This window comes from Urocampus carinirostris, chromosome 16, assembly GCF_059441175.1.
Source record: "Urocampus carinirostris isolate Australia breed hairy pipefish chromosome 16, RoL_Ucar_1.0, whole genome shotgun sequence".
Classification (NCBI taxonomy): Eukaryota; Metazoa; Chordata; class Actinopteri; order Syngnathiformes; family Syngnathidae; genus Urocampus; species Urocampus carinirostris.
Genome location: NC_142364.1, coordinates 26,235,376 through 26,250,016, shown reverse-complemented (window position 1 = coordinate 26,250,016; position 14,641 = coordinate 26,235,376). Strand labels below are relative to the sequence as shown.

The 14,641-nt window shown below is 42.1% G+C and overlaps 2 protein-coding genes across 3 annotated transcripts; both read right to left on the bottom strand.

The window, feature by feature from the left end:
- Window positions 1-644: 644 nt before the first annotated feature.
- Window positions 645-14,466, bottom strand: gnsb (glucosamine (N-acetyl)-6-sulfatase (Sanfilippo disease IIID), b). The gene is made up of 13 exons (XM_088320345.1): window positions 14,190-14,466; window positions 12,132-12,191; window positions 11,617-11,820; window positions 11,320-11,385; window positions 11,152-11,250; window positions 6,831-6,998; window positions 6,672-6,754; window positions 6,100-6,218; window positions 5,914-6,017; window positions 3,994-4,095; window positions 3,818-3,928; window positions 3,611-3,721; window positions 645-1,802 (listed from the first exon to the last, which is right to left on the bottom strand). The coding sequence occupies exons 1-13, from the start codon at window positions 14,331-14,333 to the stop codon at window positions 1,650-1,652; spliced, it is 1,524 nt and encodes a 507-aa protein (XP_088176471.1). The 5' UTR covers window positions 14,334-14,466; the 3' UTR covers window positions 645-1,649.
- LOC148350861 (general transcription factor II-I repeat domain-containing protein 2A-like) lies at window positions 7,011-11,012 on the bottom strand. Of its 2 annotated transcripts, none has more exons than XM_088320344.1 (2): window positions 10,468-11,012; window positions 7,011-10,305 (listed from the first exon to the last, which is right to left on the bottom strand). In XM_088320344.1, the coding sequence occupies exons 1-2, from the start codon at window positions 10,700-10,702 to the stop codon at window positions 8,855-8,857; spliced, it is 1,686 nt and encodes a 561-aa protein (XP_088176470.1). In that variant the 5' UTR covers window positions 10,703-11,012; the 3' UTR covers window positions 7,011-8,854. The 2 variants fall into 2 exon arrangements, with proteins under 2 accessions (XP_088176470.1, XP_088176469.1); XM_088320343.1 differs by having other exon boundaries at window positions 7,011-9,429; window positions 9,499-11,011.
- Window positions 14,467-14,641: the final 175 nt, after the last annotated feature.

The following is a 14,641-nucleotide window of genomic DNA, read 5'->3' as shown; positions in this document are numbered from 1 at the left end:
ATCTGCTTTTATCTCACTGTAATTAGCTGTTGGGGGCGAAACCCATTAGGTTCATGGAAAGCAGGCTGGGGGGAGTACCGGAGACGTCATGCTCGTCCCCACAGTTTAATTTATTTATTTATATTTGGCAGTGAAGCATAGAAATGGTGAAAGTAAGAGAAGGATTGTTTCTAATAGAGTCCAAACGCCAACCCAAATCAGATTAGAGTGTATTTGAGAATGTCTAAACCTTAGATCAGGGGTAGGGAACCTATGGCTCGGGAGCCCTATATGGCTCTTTTCATGAGTACATATGGCTCCGAAATAAAATGTAACTATTGCACATCTCTCTGTGGCGTTCCAAAGTCAAGTGATTTCATCCCGAGTTTGGTCCATATAAAGCCGAAGCAACTTAATGCAGAATTTCGATAAGAAACCATTTAGCTGGATTTGAACCCACACAGGAGGTTCCTAAGACCTTAGAACTGTGCCGCACACGCGCTAACCACTGCGCCGCCGCCCACATTCTCAATATCAGTAAGGAAAATAAAATTTGTGTATATTATGTTAACAATGTACTGAATCAATTGGTTCTCATGTGAAGTTTAACTTGAGGCTCCCTAGTAAATAACTGAATCAAAATGTTACATAATCCATAAAAAACATGAGCAGGCTTTCGATTTATTAAAATTTGTCACAATGCAAACATTCACATCAAAGTCATTGGCAGTGCAAACAGTTGCAACAAATAACAAAACAATTTAAAAATGATAGTTTCACAATTTTTTTGTCTGATTAGTTTTTAAAAAAGTGAATGTAACTGGGAGATGATCAAAGAATTGGAAAAAAAGGGTTTGACGTCCATTGTCGTCAACGGCATTGATTATGTTGTGAAAAAAGGCAAAAGTGATTGACAATGAAAAAAAACCTTTAGACACGCATGGGCAAACTTTATGACTAGCGGACTGTATTAAGCTCTAAATTTCTTACTGCCACGATCTGGATCTGAAACATCATGAAATTTGTGATATATGTCCCTTTTGTGAGCACTAAATGTTATCAAATCTACCTGCATTGCAGCTGCTAATTGCGGTCATGATCGTTTTGACACCTCTCCAATCTTGTCGGTACATTGTACATTTTTCATTTTCTTTCATCCCCTCATTTTTAATGAAGCGCTTGAATGTCAACTTGACACAGATTGAATAGTAAAATAAAAGAGAAGCTTTGATGGCATTATACATTCAATGCAAGGAAGCATCTCTATGTTTAAGATTCGGTCACTAATTGTGCAGCGAGGAACGGATGGTGTACTTCCAACAATGTGATTTGAATGTGCCATCTTTTGGGGAGATATGGGCACTGCAGCAAAACTGAAAAATGAGTAGTAGTGTTTTTTTAACATTACAGTATTTTTACTAATTTTGTCTGATTTAAACGCCTAACAGGCTGTATGTGGCCCGCGGGTTGTAGTTTACTCATGACTGATTTGAGGTCTGAACAGAAAGTAGAATGCACATTCAGGTAATATGTCCCAAAGACAAAACGGAGTCATTGCTGGTGAGAATCATGGCTGCTTTTGGAGTGAAAACGCGTCTCAGTGTCGTGTCATTGGCATAACGACAGAGAACAAAATACGACGTTGTGAGTGACTCTGCTGTGATTGGCTCTCAAGTGGCGACGCTGCGGCATCCGACGCCCTGGCAGGACTGCAGCTTGATAAGGCGCTGGTTCATGGTCTGAAGAACGTTCGGGTCCACTTTCTTCACGATGTTCTCAAGTTGGTGCGGGTCCGAAGTCAGGTTGTAAACTTCAACAAATGACTTGGAGGGGGTGCAGAAAAACAACAGAAAAAAATAACGTCAAAGAGAACTCAGATCAGTAAATAAAACGCACTGTTTTTCCATGAAGATAACATAATACTAATCAGATATACACCCCATACATTGTTAACGTGGTAATTGACTACTTTAGCTGCAAATGTGTTTTTAATGCAATATGTATATAGGTGTGAACAGGCCAATTTCCAGCAACCAGAACTCCAGTGTTCTTGTAGTACTTTTTTTTTGCTAATCGCGTTAGAAGGAAAATAGATGATTAGAAAACCCTTGTGCAATTATGCTATCACAGCCTAAAACTGTTTAGCTGGTTAGAGAAGCTGTAAAACTGGCCTTCCTTTGAGTAAGTCAACTATCTGGAACAGCCCTTGGCACTCTGGTACTTGAGGGCCTGATGTCCTGCCTGATTTTTGAGATTACTCTGGTCCAATACAGGTGATTTCAAGCTCCTGCCAACATGCTAACAAGCTAATGATATGTATCACCTGAGTTGAAGAAGAGAAACATCCAAAATCATGCAGGACATGCGGCTCTTGAGAACCAGTGTCCCAGGTCTGAATCCATTTGTGGGTGTGATGGCCAGAACAAGAGAAGTTTCGTGTGAAACTCAACGGTCTACTCGTGTTCTAAGAAATAAAGGATATTCAATGCAAGAAATTGTCAGGAAAATGAAGATGTCCCGCAACAGTCTGTAATACCTCTTTCAGGGAACAACACAAACAGGCTCTACCCAGAGTAGAAAGAGAAGTGGGAGGCACAACCAAGCAAAATGATACATACATTAGAGTATTTAGCTTGAGCAATACACATTGGGGGTCCTAAACTAGCAGCTTGGTTAAATACTACTCACAAAATACAGGCGTCAAAATCTACAGTGAAGAGGCAACACGGAGATACTGGCCTTCAAGGCAGAGTGGCAAAGAAAAACCCAGATCTGAGACTGGCCAACAAAAGGAAGAGATCAATATAAGCAAAAGAATGCAGACATCGGACATATAGTTTAATGAATAAAAAGTGTGACTTTTTCATGGAAAACACAAAATTGTCACGATGACCTCAAAAATTGTCACGATGACCTCAAAATAACCTTTTGAATGGTAGTGTAGATATGAAGCTAAACAGCAGTTAAACAAAAGTATTGTCCAAGTTCCAGACGCCAAGGAACGAACTCAAGACTAAAGGAAGGATTTGCATCCATCTTTGTGACTGGACCTCGTGCTAAAGTAAGGTAAACAGTGTAATTAGCATATAAGTAGCGATTCAGTACTAGTTTGGCAGGCACTAATGCTTTAGCAGTCATTTGTCAAGGGGAAAAAATGGGCTACAAATAGACACAGGGTTCGTACACCATTTTTCATGACCAAATTCAAGCAGTTTTAAGCACTTTTTAAGCCAATTCCAACTTTTCCTGTTCCCGGTGACTTGGTCTCTTCACCTGTGTTCTTCGGCGCGACGAGTAGGAGCAATGATGCTCCACATGACAACGCAATACAAACTAATACCAGTTGCCGTTAGTCATGAGAGAAGAAGGCATATATACAATAGTTAAGCGAAGCCACCAGAGTGGGAACGTTTGCACAATTTTTGAGCAGACTTGATTTTTTTCTTCATCGAATGCGTGGTCTATCAAATCAGATTGCCGGAACACATGGCAACAATTTCAAGCATTTACAAGCACTTCACCCCAAATTCAAGCACATGTCAAACCTTGAAAACACAACATTAAAATTCAAGCATTTTAAGGATGTCAAGCACATGTAAGAACTCTGTAGACATTTAGACCTTACGGTTACCTCGCTGTCGGCAAACTCGCAGTACTGCATGTCGTTGTGTCTGTCTAGCGTTCTGATACAGGCGTACGTGTTGTTGAAGGAGTCTTCGCATACGCAGTCGGGAAAACATTGCTGTCCGCAAACATTATCACAAATCCACAAAATGAAGTCCACGCCGTACATAGATAAGACTAAATGTTCAACTGGACCGTGCTTCACTCTACTCACCGACAGGCCAGGTCCCATATTGGGACAAGTAGGGTCCCCGCTGGATAGCCCCTCCCCTATGTGCTCCACCAGGAAGTAAGGGCGCGCCGAGCCGTTGCGCAAAGATGGCGCCTAACGGGCAACAAAAAGACGTTAGTTTTTGTGGACGCTTCGGCAAAGTGACCTAATCGACAGACCATCAAAGGCAGGAAGGACTGCCCATCCACGTTAATGGCCGACACGTTGATGCCGGCGATGTCCAAGATGGTCGGGGCCAGGTCAATGTTCAACACGGGAGCCTGAGGAGTGGCGGTAGCACAAAAAACTTGTTAAAGGGACACTATGTATTTTTTGACCTGTAGTTGACACTGTACTGTGTAGTGCAACCAAAAACGAGTGATACAAAGCACAAGGAATAGAAACTACGAAGACCCAAAGGAACCACACTGCACTATTTTACTTCTCATTATTTGCCAAGTCTTTCAAATGTTTTGGGGGGACCCGTAACAGCAAGATGGCGGGCAATCATGTCATCTTCCTCTAGGTGAGCCTCATGTAATGTAAAATAAATACAATTTTCTCGAGGCGCTAAATAATACAAAATTTTTAAGTCAACACCAAAAAATGAGGAGGTATGCTTCTACCATTTTTACTGTCTACCAAAATTGACACGTTTTTTTTTTTTAGATCAATTTTATTTTCTATACCCTAACATAGAAATTAGGGAGTTTTCCCAGTTTAAGCACAAAACGTTTAAACATTTTAACGTAGAAGGCAGCATTGCAGAATAAGACACTGGGATAAGGCATAGAAGAAAACAATGTTTGTTTCTGGCATAGCACAGGACAGCCAATGACACTACTTTCTAGTTTAGGGGAAGATGATGCTAGTGCGTTGGATAGAAAATGACAATGATGAAGCTAGTTGCTAGCCTATGAGAAGAGAACACTACTTTCCTGCGTAGAAGAACAACAGTTTTAGCATAGGATGCAGCATTGCAAAAGAAAATTGTTTTAAAGGTAGCAGCAGAAGACAACGGCACCCATTTTTAGCATTCTTTTTTCAGTGGAGAAAAATAAGGCACACATTTTTGGTATAGAATTTGATTTTATTTATTTTTTTACCTTAACGTTTATGCTTGTTTTTAGACACTACTTTCCAACAGAGAAGCCTATGCTTCTTTTAATCATGAATTAAGAAGATACTATTTTCTGGCGTAGAAGTCTATTACACTGGTTTTCAAAGTTTAAAAAGCCGTCGCTAGTCTCCCTTATAGAACAAGGTGATGCTGGAATTTAGCATAGGATAAAAAAAATGCTGTTTTGAAGCAAAAAACGCTAGTTTACACTGTGGATGAAGAAGACACTAGTTCCCGGTCGTGGCATAGAAGAAGATGCTAGTGTTCAGCACAGTAGAGACAAACGGTCATTCTCAGTGTAGAAGAAGACAACACTAGTATACAGTGTGGCTAGTTCCCAACATAGAAAATAAAAATGTTACTTTCCGGCAAAGAAAAAGATGCTAGTTTGGCGCAAAGAAATAAATTACAGTAGTTTTTATAGTTGAACAATGCTAGTTTCCCTCATAGAACAAGAAGTTGCCAGTGCTCAGTATAGAAGAGAAAAAATGCTTGTTTTCCACAGAGGACAATGATTTTTTACAGCATAGATGAAGCCGCTAGTTCCGGACATAGAAAAAGAAGATCTAGTTATAGATAAAAACGCTCTTTCTCGGTGTAGAAGACAATACTATAGAAAATGAAGACGCCAGTTCCAGACATTAAAAAAACAAGACCGTAGTTTCACACATAAAAGATGATGCTTCTTTTAGGGCAGAAGAAGGTGCTAAATTCCAGTGTTGAAGTGAAGAACACTAGCATTCGACAGATAAGACAATGACTCCTATTTTTGACGTAGCAGACGATAGATACTAGTTTTTGACTTTTAGGAGGAAGAAATGAGTAGTTTGCATCATAGAAGAAGAAAATGATAGTTTCTTGCGACGAAAATTATATTCTTGACCTAATCAGTGCACACTTGAACAAAAAACATGTTTTTACTTATTATTTAGTATTTTTTTTAATTGCCAAACAAAAATGTAATGGATTGATTTGACACCTTGAGTGTGCTGTTGGCTTTGACGCCAGGCCCGCGGACCAGCAGCGGCGTGCGAATGTCGAACTCATACAACTGGCGCTTGTCAATCGGCAGAGAGAACTGACCTGTGGCAAAAACACACACACGCATTCTAGATCTACAGCAAAGTCCAGGGATTGGTTGACCCAATGGGCAACCTGCTCTCACCTGTGTGGTAGCCGTTATCCGATGTGTAAAACACGTAAGTTTCGTTGAGCTCCTTCAATTTTTCCAGCTTACCCACCAGCGTCTCCACCAGATCATCAACAGACAGCAGCGTCTGCCACCTGAGTAGGGGCACAGTCACAACAATGAGGTGGCCAACACCGTGATAGTCATTATCACTTTTAGAAATATTATCATGGCTGCTTTTAATATTGGACACCTGCAAAGGAGATTGCATAGGATGCCAGTTTGTTTGTTGTTTTGACAACTATTCCTCACTGTTCGTTATTTTGACTATTATGCACCTTTTACATCATTGTCACTATCAGCCAATCATGTTGCTGTCACACCCTTAGGGCAGATCAGCTTTTTGTAACCTAGATTTAATAAAAAGAAAGGGCTCAGGGCAGGGCCTTGAGAACAGTCTGGAATCTCTTATGAGGTTTGCTTTCTCCTCCCTGTTCTCCCTGTGAGTTTGAAATGTATTCATGACTTATTTACTTATTTTGAGTGTCTACTAAAATTTAAACCTATCAGAGATTGGAGTGGAAGTCATGTGGGTTTGGTGTTGGCACCTTCTGCGGAAGGCATCGTCCAGGACGGTGAGGGAGCTGTTGGGCATGGGGTTGACGGGCTGGCGCAGCAGCCAGTGCTTGTCCTGCAAAGCAAACACCCTGCCGGCTTTCACGCCGATCCTCCCCAGTGGCGGCGCCCGCTTTCACCGCTTGCCTCACCTTGCCCGGCTTGTCGAAGCTCCCGTCCCGCGGCGCTTTGACGTCGGCGAAGCTCTTGTCATACTGTGGAGCGGCTGTCCAGGGCGAATGAGGCGCGGGTGGCGCAAGCATCAGGAAGAACGGCCGCTGAGGGCTGCGGTTTTCCAGGAACTGGAGGGCACGCTTGGCCTGCAGGTGAGAGAGCCAATGTCCCGTTGATGGGTGGTTGAGGGGCAACGATGACCGGCGCATGACTTATGGAGGGTGATGATCCCTTTGCTAAGAATACAACCATTCAACCCCTCAACACCAGCTGCAGACTGTCAAGAAGGACTTTGAAAGACTCACTGTCACCCAAGACTCCCCTCCATCTCGAATTATTGAAGTGCCTATGCCGCCGGATAGACAGACCTATGCCCGTCCCACGACGCCCACTGATGAACAAAACTACACCTGTCTCTCTGTGCTCGTGATAGCTTCAAAAATGCACATCAGTCGTCCGCAAGTGTGGATCCGAACAACAAAGTTCCAGTTGCAGGAAAATGACATACCTAGATAGTTTTATAATTAAGATTCAAATTGCCAAAGTGTTAGTTTATAATCAAAAGATTGGTGATTTGTCTTCGTGTGATGATTCATGATTTACATTTTTATGCTGAATTCGGAGTATTTTATTATGGCTATCGCGAGCACCCACGCGCGCCGCGATCGCAAAACGTCCCAAACAGACTCGAAAAAAGTCGAAAAAGACGCTTCCCTTTCGCTTTCTTGACCAAAGTACACAGAAAATGAAATGAAATGATCTGCATTTGTATAGCGCTTTTCAAGTCAATGACTTCCCAAAGCGCTTTACATCGTGCTCCACATTTCCCAATGGTGGCCTTGCAGCCATGTAAGGCGCTAACCTGCTTATTGGGGGTATCAGGGGTTCAGTGTCTTACCCAAGGACACTTCGACATGTAACACGGACAAGCCGGGATTCGAACTGGGATCCCTTGATCCCAAGACGAGCACTCTACCTCCTGAGCTACTGCCGCCCCAGAAGCAACTCCATCTCTCTCTCTCCCAACAGAGAGTTCCAGATAACCCGGCAACCACCTCTCTCTTGTTTCTTTCAAGTTACCTGAAGCAATGAAACACACTCAACTGACAATTTGGTGCTGGGGTCAGAAGCCTGAAAAACATCACAGAAAATCTCTTATTTCTGCCATTAGCTGTTTTCACTTTGAACAATATACCCACCACTTTTCCAAACACTCCAGGAAACCCATCTCGATCCAATTTCCATTTTGTTGAAAGGTTTTGTTTATTGAGTTTTGTTTGAATTAATTTAGCTGTGTGTTTATTGACCAAAGTTTGCTGGTTTTCATTTGAATTTGTAATTCTTCGTCAAATGAAAGAACGGCAAATTAATACGATACTCTAGGTCAGGGGTCACCAACCTTTTTGAAACTGAGAGCTACTTCACGGTTACTGAATCATACGAAGGGCTACCAGTTTGATACGCTCTTCTGAAATAACAAATTTGCTCAGTTTGCCTTTAGTTATACATTATTTATAATGATTAGTAATACTCACCTATGTAAAGACACTGATCATGTTAATGATTTCTAACAATGATTATCAAAAATGACAACAAGGTGGGAAACAGATATCAATATTCAACACTTTATCTCTATTAATCACAGTATTTGTTACATTTTCAGATGATCACTTACATCACTACATTTTAGCAAAAAATATCCCATTTGCACAAGCCACTGACATGCCCTGTTAACAAATCATGAACTATGTTGCAACATGTTTCAAAAAGTTAACAATTATGTAATGTTAAACAAAATCAACTTACATATTTTTAAATATGTAATACATTTTTTATTTCACATTTTGAACTAATGGCCAAGTCTGTGTTATGTTTAACAAAATTATAACTTTTAAATGTCATGAACACACTTTTAAATTGAACACAATTCTTCAATATTTTAATTCAACTTTGCCATGGCACTACCATGTTGTCACTGACTACATCTGGTATCCGTCCTTGGTTAGTGGGAAGACTGGCATTGCATGCTGTTCACCAGTGTGTTGTAATCTGGTGTGTAACTTGACACTGCAACTGTGAGTGAGTCTCTCAGATGTGCATCAGTGAGGCGTGTTCTGTGTTTGTTTTTGATGAAGTTCATGTCAGAAAATGCTGATTCACAGAGATAGGTTGAGCCAAACAGGCTGGCAACCTTCATGGCTGCTGTGCATACTCCACTGTACTTCTCTGTGTCAACAAGGCGCCAAAAGTTTGGTGCAGCCTGGTAGGCTTTGAGATGGAGATCATTTTGCAATGTTATAATTTCAATCTCCACCTGTCCAGCATCCAAGTTGAACGTTGCACTTAACTGCTCAGCAAAGCATGTTGTGTCCCCATTCATGAAAGGGTTGGAAATGAAGAACACACATGGTTCAAGCTGATGAAGGTCACAAAACCTATTCTCAAACTCTTGCCCAAGTCTGTTTATTACTTCAATGTACTTTTCTGCCACTTTTTCAAATGTCTCAGATGCAGAAGCATTGTCTTTCAGCACTGACTGCACAGAGGGAAAGTGCAGAACTTTTTTTCTCTGTAAATCTGCAGAGAATGCATTCATTTTGGCTTTAAATGCATTTAAAGCACTTATCATATCGACAACAGTCTTACCTTTGCCTTGCAGCTGGCAGTTCAGGAGGTTTAATTTCCCAGTAATGTCCACCAAAAATGCAAGGTCAAGTGTCCACTCTGTGTCCTCTAGCAGTGAGACATCTTCGCCTTTGGACTGCATGAACTCTTTGATTTCACGCAAAAGAGACAAAAAACGATGCAAAACTCGTCCTCTGCTGAGCCATCTGATTTCTGTGTGTAGCAGTAGGTCCCCATATTCTGCTGACATCTCCTCTAATAGTACCTTGAAAATCCTGTGCTGCTTTGCTTTGGAGCGGATGTTGTTTATGATTTTCACAACGGGAGTCATCACGTGCCCAAAGCCGATCACTTTCGCACACAACGCCTGCTGGTGAATGATGCAATGGTAATGCAGAAATTTGGGGAAGTCTGGGTCACGTTTACAATGAGCGATGAAACCTGTCTGTCGGCCGACCATAGCAGGAGCCCCGTCTGTTGTCACCGCTACCAGCTTTTCCAATGGCACCTTTTTCTGCACGAAAAACTCCTTCACCGTGTTATAAATGTCAACTCCTCTCGTAGTTGTCTTTAAGGGCAGTAGTGTCAGGAGTTCTTCTTTTGTGGAGAAATCATTAAACACCATCCGGATAAAAACCAATAACTGCGCTGTACTGCTGCTGTCCACGGACTCATCGCACTGGAGGCTAAACCACTTGCACTTCGCCAGATCCTGCTCCAACTGATCGACCAAGTTACTGGACATAGCTGATACTCGTCTTGCCATCGTAGATGCCCCCAGTTGGACGTCGGAAAGAGTGGAGATTAGGTCGCTTCCATTTTTCTCGTCTTTAAATACAGTGTTAGCAATTAATAACATCGCTTCTTTGACAACTTCTCCATCTGTAAATGCCTTTTTTTTCTTGATCAGAAAATGTGTAGCTCTAAACGAGGCTTCGGTTGCTTTTTGTGAGTTTTTGGCCGGCCTCGTAAAAAAAGACTGTTGCTTACCCAGAGCGGTCTTTAGCTCACGGGCTTTTTCTGCCCGTAGGGCGCTTGCAGGTGGATATTTATCATGGTAGCTTTTGTGACACGTATTGAAATGTCTCTCCACATTGTGCCGTTTTGCTGTCGCCACGGTCGTCCCGCAAATCAGACACACGCAGGTTTCTTTTACAGTCGTAAAAAAGAACTCCTCTTCCCATTCACTGTGAAAGAGATACGTTTTCTTTCTTTTTTCTGCCATGTTTTTGGGGTACGAAAGTGCATACAGCGCCCGCTAGCTTACTCTCCACATCCCACAAGCTCTACTTTACTGCCCATAGGTAAATATTGTGCGCGTTAACCTTAAAGTATTTTTAAGATAGTATTTTTTAAATCTATATACATACAAGTGTGATTAAAAAAATAATAGCAACAGAACAAAATTAATTTTTAGACGCAGCTCTCTATGAGATGTGCTATTTTTGGAACAGGCCCGCGGGCGACTCATGTGGTCCTTGCGGGCGACCGGGTGCCCGCGGGCACCGTGTTGGTGACACCTGCTCTAGGTCCTTCAAAATTATGAGACCGATCGTTATTTTACATAGTAGACCTTTGGCGTCCTCTTCTGAGTAATCTGAGGTAACTGCAATCGGCACTCAGAATTCCCAAAAGTATGTCCTTCTAAACCTAAGATAAAAATGTTACACTTACAATGAGGTCCGTGAGGTAGTCGTCTGTGTAGTTGTCACTGTGCTTCTCCTCAACACCATTCCGGGACAGCGTGTAGTTATAGTAGCGAGAGTTGCCCACCTGAGTGCGCACAGTTTTCACATCTGTGTGTGTGTGGGGCAAAGTTGTTTATGTGTCTGTGCTGCTTACCAGTGCATGCCACTGGTCCCACCCTGGTGGAACATGGCCGACGCCACCAGCTTCCTTCTTGCCATACTGTCGAGAGACCCAATTAACTTTAAGTCCACATCAAGCAAACGGTTTCTGTTTGGTCACTTTTGAGTCCCTATAGTTTGTATTCTTCCTTTGTAGCACTGGCACAACACAATACTGGTCAAATCATAAATACTATCCCTTTGAGTAAAATGACTTTTCAAGCTCTATCCGAGCTTTTCCGCTGTCTTGTGGTGCAAGAACGCCTACCGGCCAGTGTCCAAAGGTGCTCACCTGGTTGAGGTACTTCCCAGCGAAGAAGGTCTGGTATCCCATCTTGCTGAGGAAAACGGGAAAGGCGTCCGACTCGCCTCGGCTCTGCCAGGCGGCACTGGAGCAATTCCCGGCCAGCGAGTTGTTTCTCACCATGTGGTTGTGAGGGTAACGACCCGTCAGTATGCTGCATCGGCTTGGGCAGCAAAGCGGCGTCACCGTGAACTGAGAAAGAAAAGAGTGAGAGGAAGGAGAAGGAGATTGTGGATCCCAGATAGTAACGTCGTAAATCAGAACAGAGATCGGACAAGCAGCAAACAGCGACTTTATTTTAGTGACCAAAGAAAAAGTTATCTTTGTTGTTTGTATATTTCCACTCTAAAAACGCAACTCAACGTACACATCTTCCCTCGCTCTTTTCAAACTCGTGCTGCTACTCCCTCCGTTTTGGGTCAACAATGCGCACACATCCTTTGGTGATCTGCTGATGACGTAGGCTGGAAAAGGGTCAATAAAGGACTTGCTCAGGGACTCACCGAGTTGGCGAAAGTGGCCCCCGCGTCCCCAATCAGAGATTTGGTCTTCTTCATCGGCATCTGGGAGACGGGGGAGAGAGAACGTCAGCAAAGGTTTTGTTTTTTGCTTTGGTTTAGTATTATATTTTGCTTAAAGGGACAGTGTGTGTTATTTGACTACTAGAAGTCCCTTTAATATTTAGGAAGCTGTAACCAAGAGCTAAAAGCACGAAGAAAAATACAAACTTCAGACACTCAAAGCAACCAAACTGCACCATTTTATTTTCATTTTTTTGTCCAGACTATAATAAGGTTTCAATCAGGTCAGCTCCCTCTATATGAGCCTCATGTTATGGAAAATAAATGCAAATTTCTATTCCAATGGGAACTTTTTTAAAAGCGTGTTTTTGATAGGTAATGTATTTTGGCTTATCTATATCATCCATCATCTGCACCGCTTATCCTCAGTAGGGTCGCGGGGGTGCTGGAGCCCATCCCAGCCGTCTTCGGGCAGTGGGCAGGGGACACTCTGAACTCGTTGTGAATGAGCGAGCGAATTGTCTGTCCCTGTGTCCCTGCGCAGCCAGTCGCAGGGCACACAGGGACAGACAATTCGCTTATTCACAACCAGGGACAATCTGGACCGGCCAATTAACCTGACATGCATGTTTCTTTTGAATGTGGGAGGAAACCAACGCAATCACAGGGAGAACATGCAAACTCCACACAGGAAGGCTGCAGTAGCTGGACTTGAACCCTGGACCTCCGCACCATGGAGCTGCGTGCTAACCACCCATCCACCTGTCTAATGAAAAAACTAGTAATTGTAACGAGTAATTTTTTTTTAGGAATGGGCACACGTTGCTTATTTGCTTTTGACCATGGGCGTAACCAGCCTGTTTTGCGGGGGTGCTTGATTCAACCCAAGCAACCCCAGTAATTAAAGCTTTTTAAAAATCTCTTTCCCTTAATATAGGACAGGATAGGCTTAAATATGATGAAAAACAACGCATCAGAAATACTGTACTGCCTTGAAATGGTTCAGTCCATTTGATTCCTAGTGCCGTTTTTTATATTTAGCTTTGTAGTCTTACCATAGTTCTGTTTATTTGTGTATTTTAGTTATTTTGTAGCATTTCTGTATTTTTGTTGTACTACTATAGTCATATTTTTTAATAGTAGTTTTGCACCATTTTCTGCCATTTTCTGTTTTTTTAATGTCTGGAACTGGCATTCACTACCAATTTCCATAGTAAAAGATTTGTAGTATATCTGTAGAATTTGTGTAGTATTAAGGTTGTTGTATAGTGTAGTATTTCTGGCGTAACACTTCTGTACAAGCATTTTTGTAGTATATCTGTCGGAATATTTAAGTGGCAGTATTTTTGTATTATCATATTACTGTAGTGTTTTGTAGTATTTTTGAAGTATTTCCTTACTAGTATCTTTGTCGTAATTCTTTTTTATTTTTAATATTACTGTACTTGTATTTTTGTAGTATTTCTGTTGTAATATTTCTGTAATAGTATTTATGTATCATAGTGGTACTGTAGTAGTATTTCTATAGTATTTTTTCTTTTTAGAATGAAGACACAATAATATATGAGGTCCCTTTTTTAAGCACTAAATTTATTTTTGTAGTAATTTTGTTGCAGACACACAAAGGGATATTGGGCACTTTTTTCTTAGTAGTAGTATATATTTATACATTGTCATTATATTTTGATCTTTCTTGTTTGGCGGCTGGATTAAAAAAACGACAGGGCGCAGGTGGCCCGCGGGCTGGAGTTGGCCCACCCTGCACTGGATGCTCAGCACCCCCAGATCTCTGAAACTAAAATCGCCTCTGCTAATAACTGAACATTTGGAGATTACAATATCCAAACCTTTTAAAGAGAGAACATTTGTTTTATAAGTTTTATGATGGTCGAATTTTAAAAGGTGTGCAAATTGCACCTTTTTGACCACAAGGCGACGACACTAAAGTAAAGCGACGAAAACAGACACTAAATGACACCCATGGGGGTCTTTTGGAGGCTCTTTGATGAGGTTCAAAGGTTACATACGCGTTGGACTCACCATCCCCCCCAAAGTTTGGTCCTGGTCGTCGGTGACGATGAGGAGGATGTTGCTGAAGCCCCCGCCGAGCACGCGCCTGGCGCCGCAGGTGAGCAGGGCGACCAGCGCGAGAACGCGCAAGACCCCCGCTCCGGTCCAGAGCATCGCTGAACCCAGAAACAGATTCGGTTCGGTCCGCTAATCGCCTAATGACAGAAAAAGAAGAAGAAAATAAAGTTTTGGAACGCACAAAATGAGGAACTGGCGCGTGCTTGCTGCCGTTTGAGGGAATGTTTTCAGTCACGTGATCGCAAGGGGGCGGGAAGAACACAGTGTCCGAAGTGGACTTTCAACTCAAACTTCGCAACAGTCAGCTAAAAAGTTTCACTACTTCCAATAAACGCCAATATTCGTAACACTTCGTGTCAGTTCGAAAAAATACATTAGTTTATTTTATTTTATTACAAATAAAT

What these genes read in the sequence shown, in the direction of transcription:
- LOC148350861 (XM_088320343.1), bottom strand. Translation starts at nt 10,702, where the DNA reads ATGGCAGAAAAAAGAAAGAAAACGTATCTCTTTCACAGTGAATGGGAA. An exon ending in CTGCCAGCTGCAAGGCAAAG is followed by an intron (nt 9,430 to 9,498) that starts GTAAGACTGTTG and finishes CATTCTCTGCAG; the next exon opens with ATTTACAGAGAAAAAAAGTT.
- gnsb (XM_088320345.1), bottom strand. Translation starts at nt 14,333, where the DNA reads ATGCTCTGGACCGGAGCGGGGGTCTTGCGCGTTCTCGCGCTGGTCGCC. An exon ending in ACTACCTCACGGACCTCATT is followed by an intron (nt 6,999 to 11,151) that starts GTAAGTGTAACA and finishes TCTCACCTGCAG; the next exon opens with GCCAAGCGTGCCCTCCAGTT. An exon ending in GCTTCGACAAGCCGGGCAAG is followed by an intron (nt 6,755 to 6,830) that starts GTGAGGCAAGCG and finishes TTTGCTTTGCAG; the next exon opens with GACAAGCACTGGCTGCTGCG.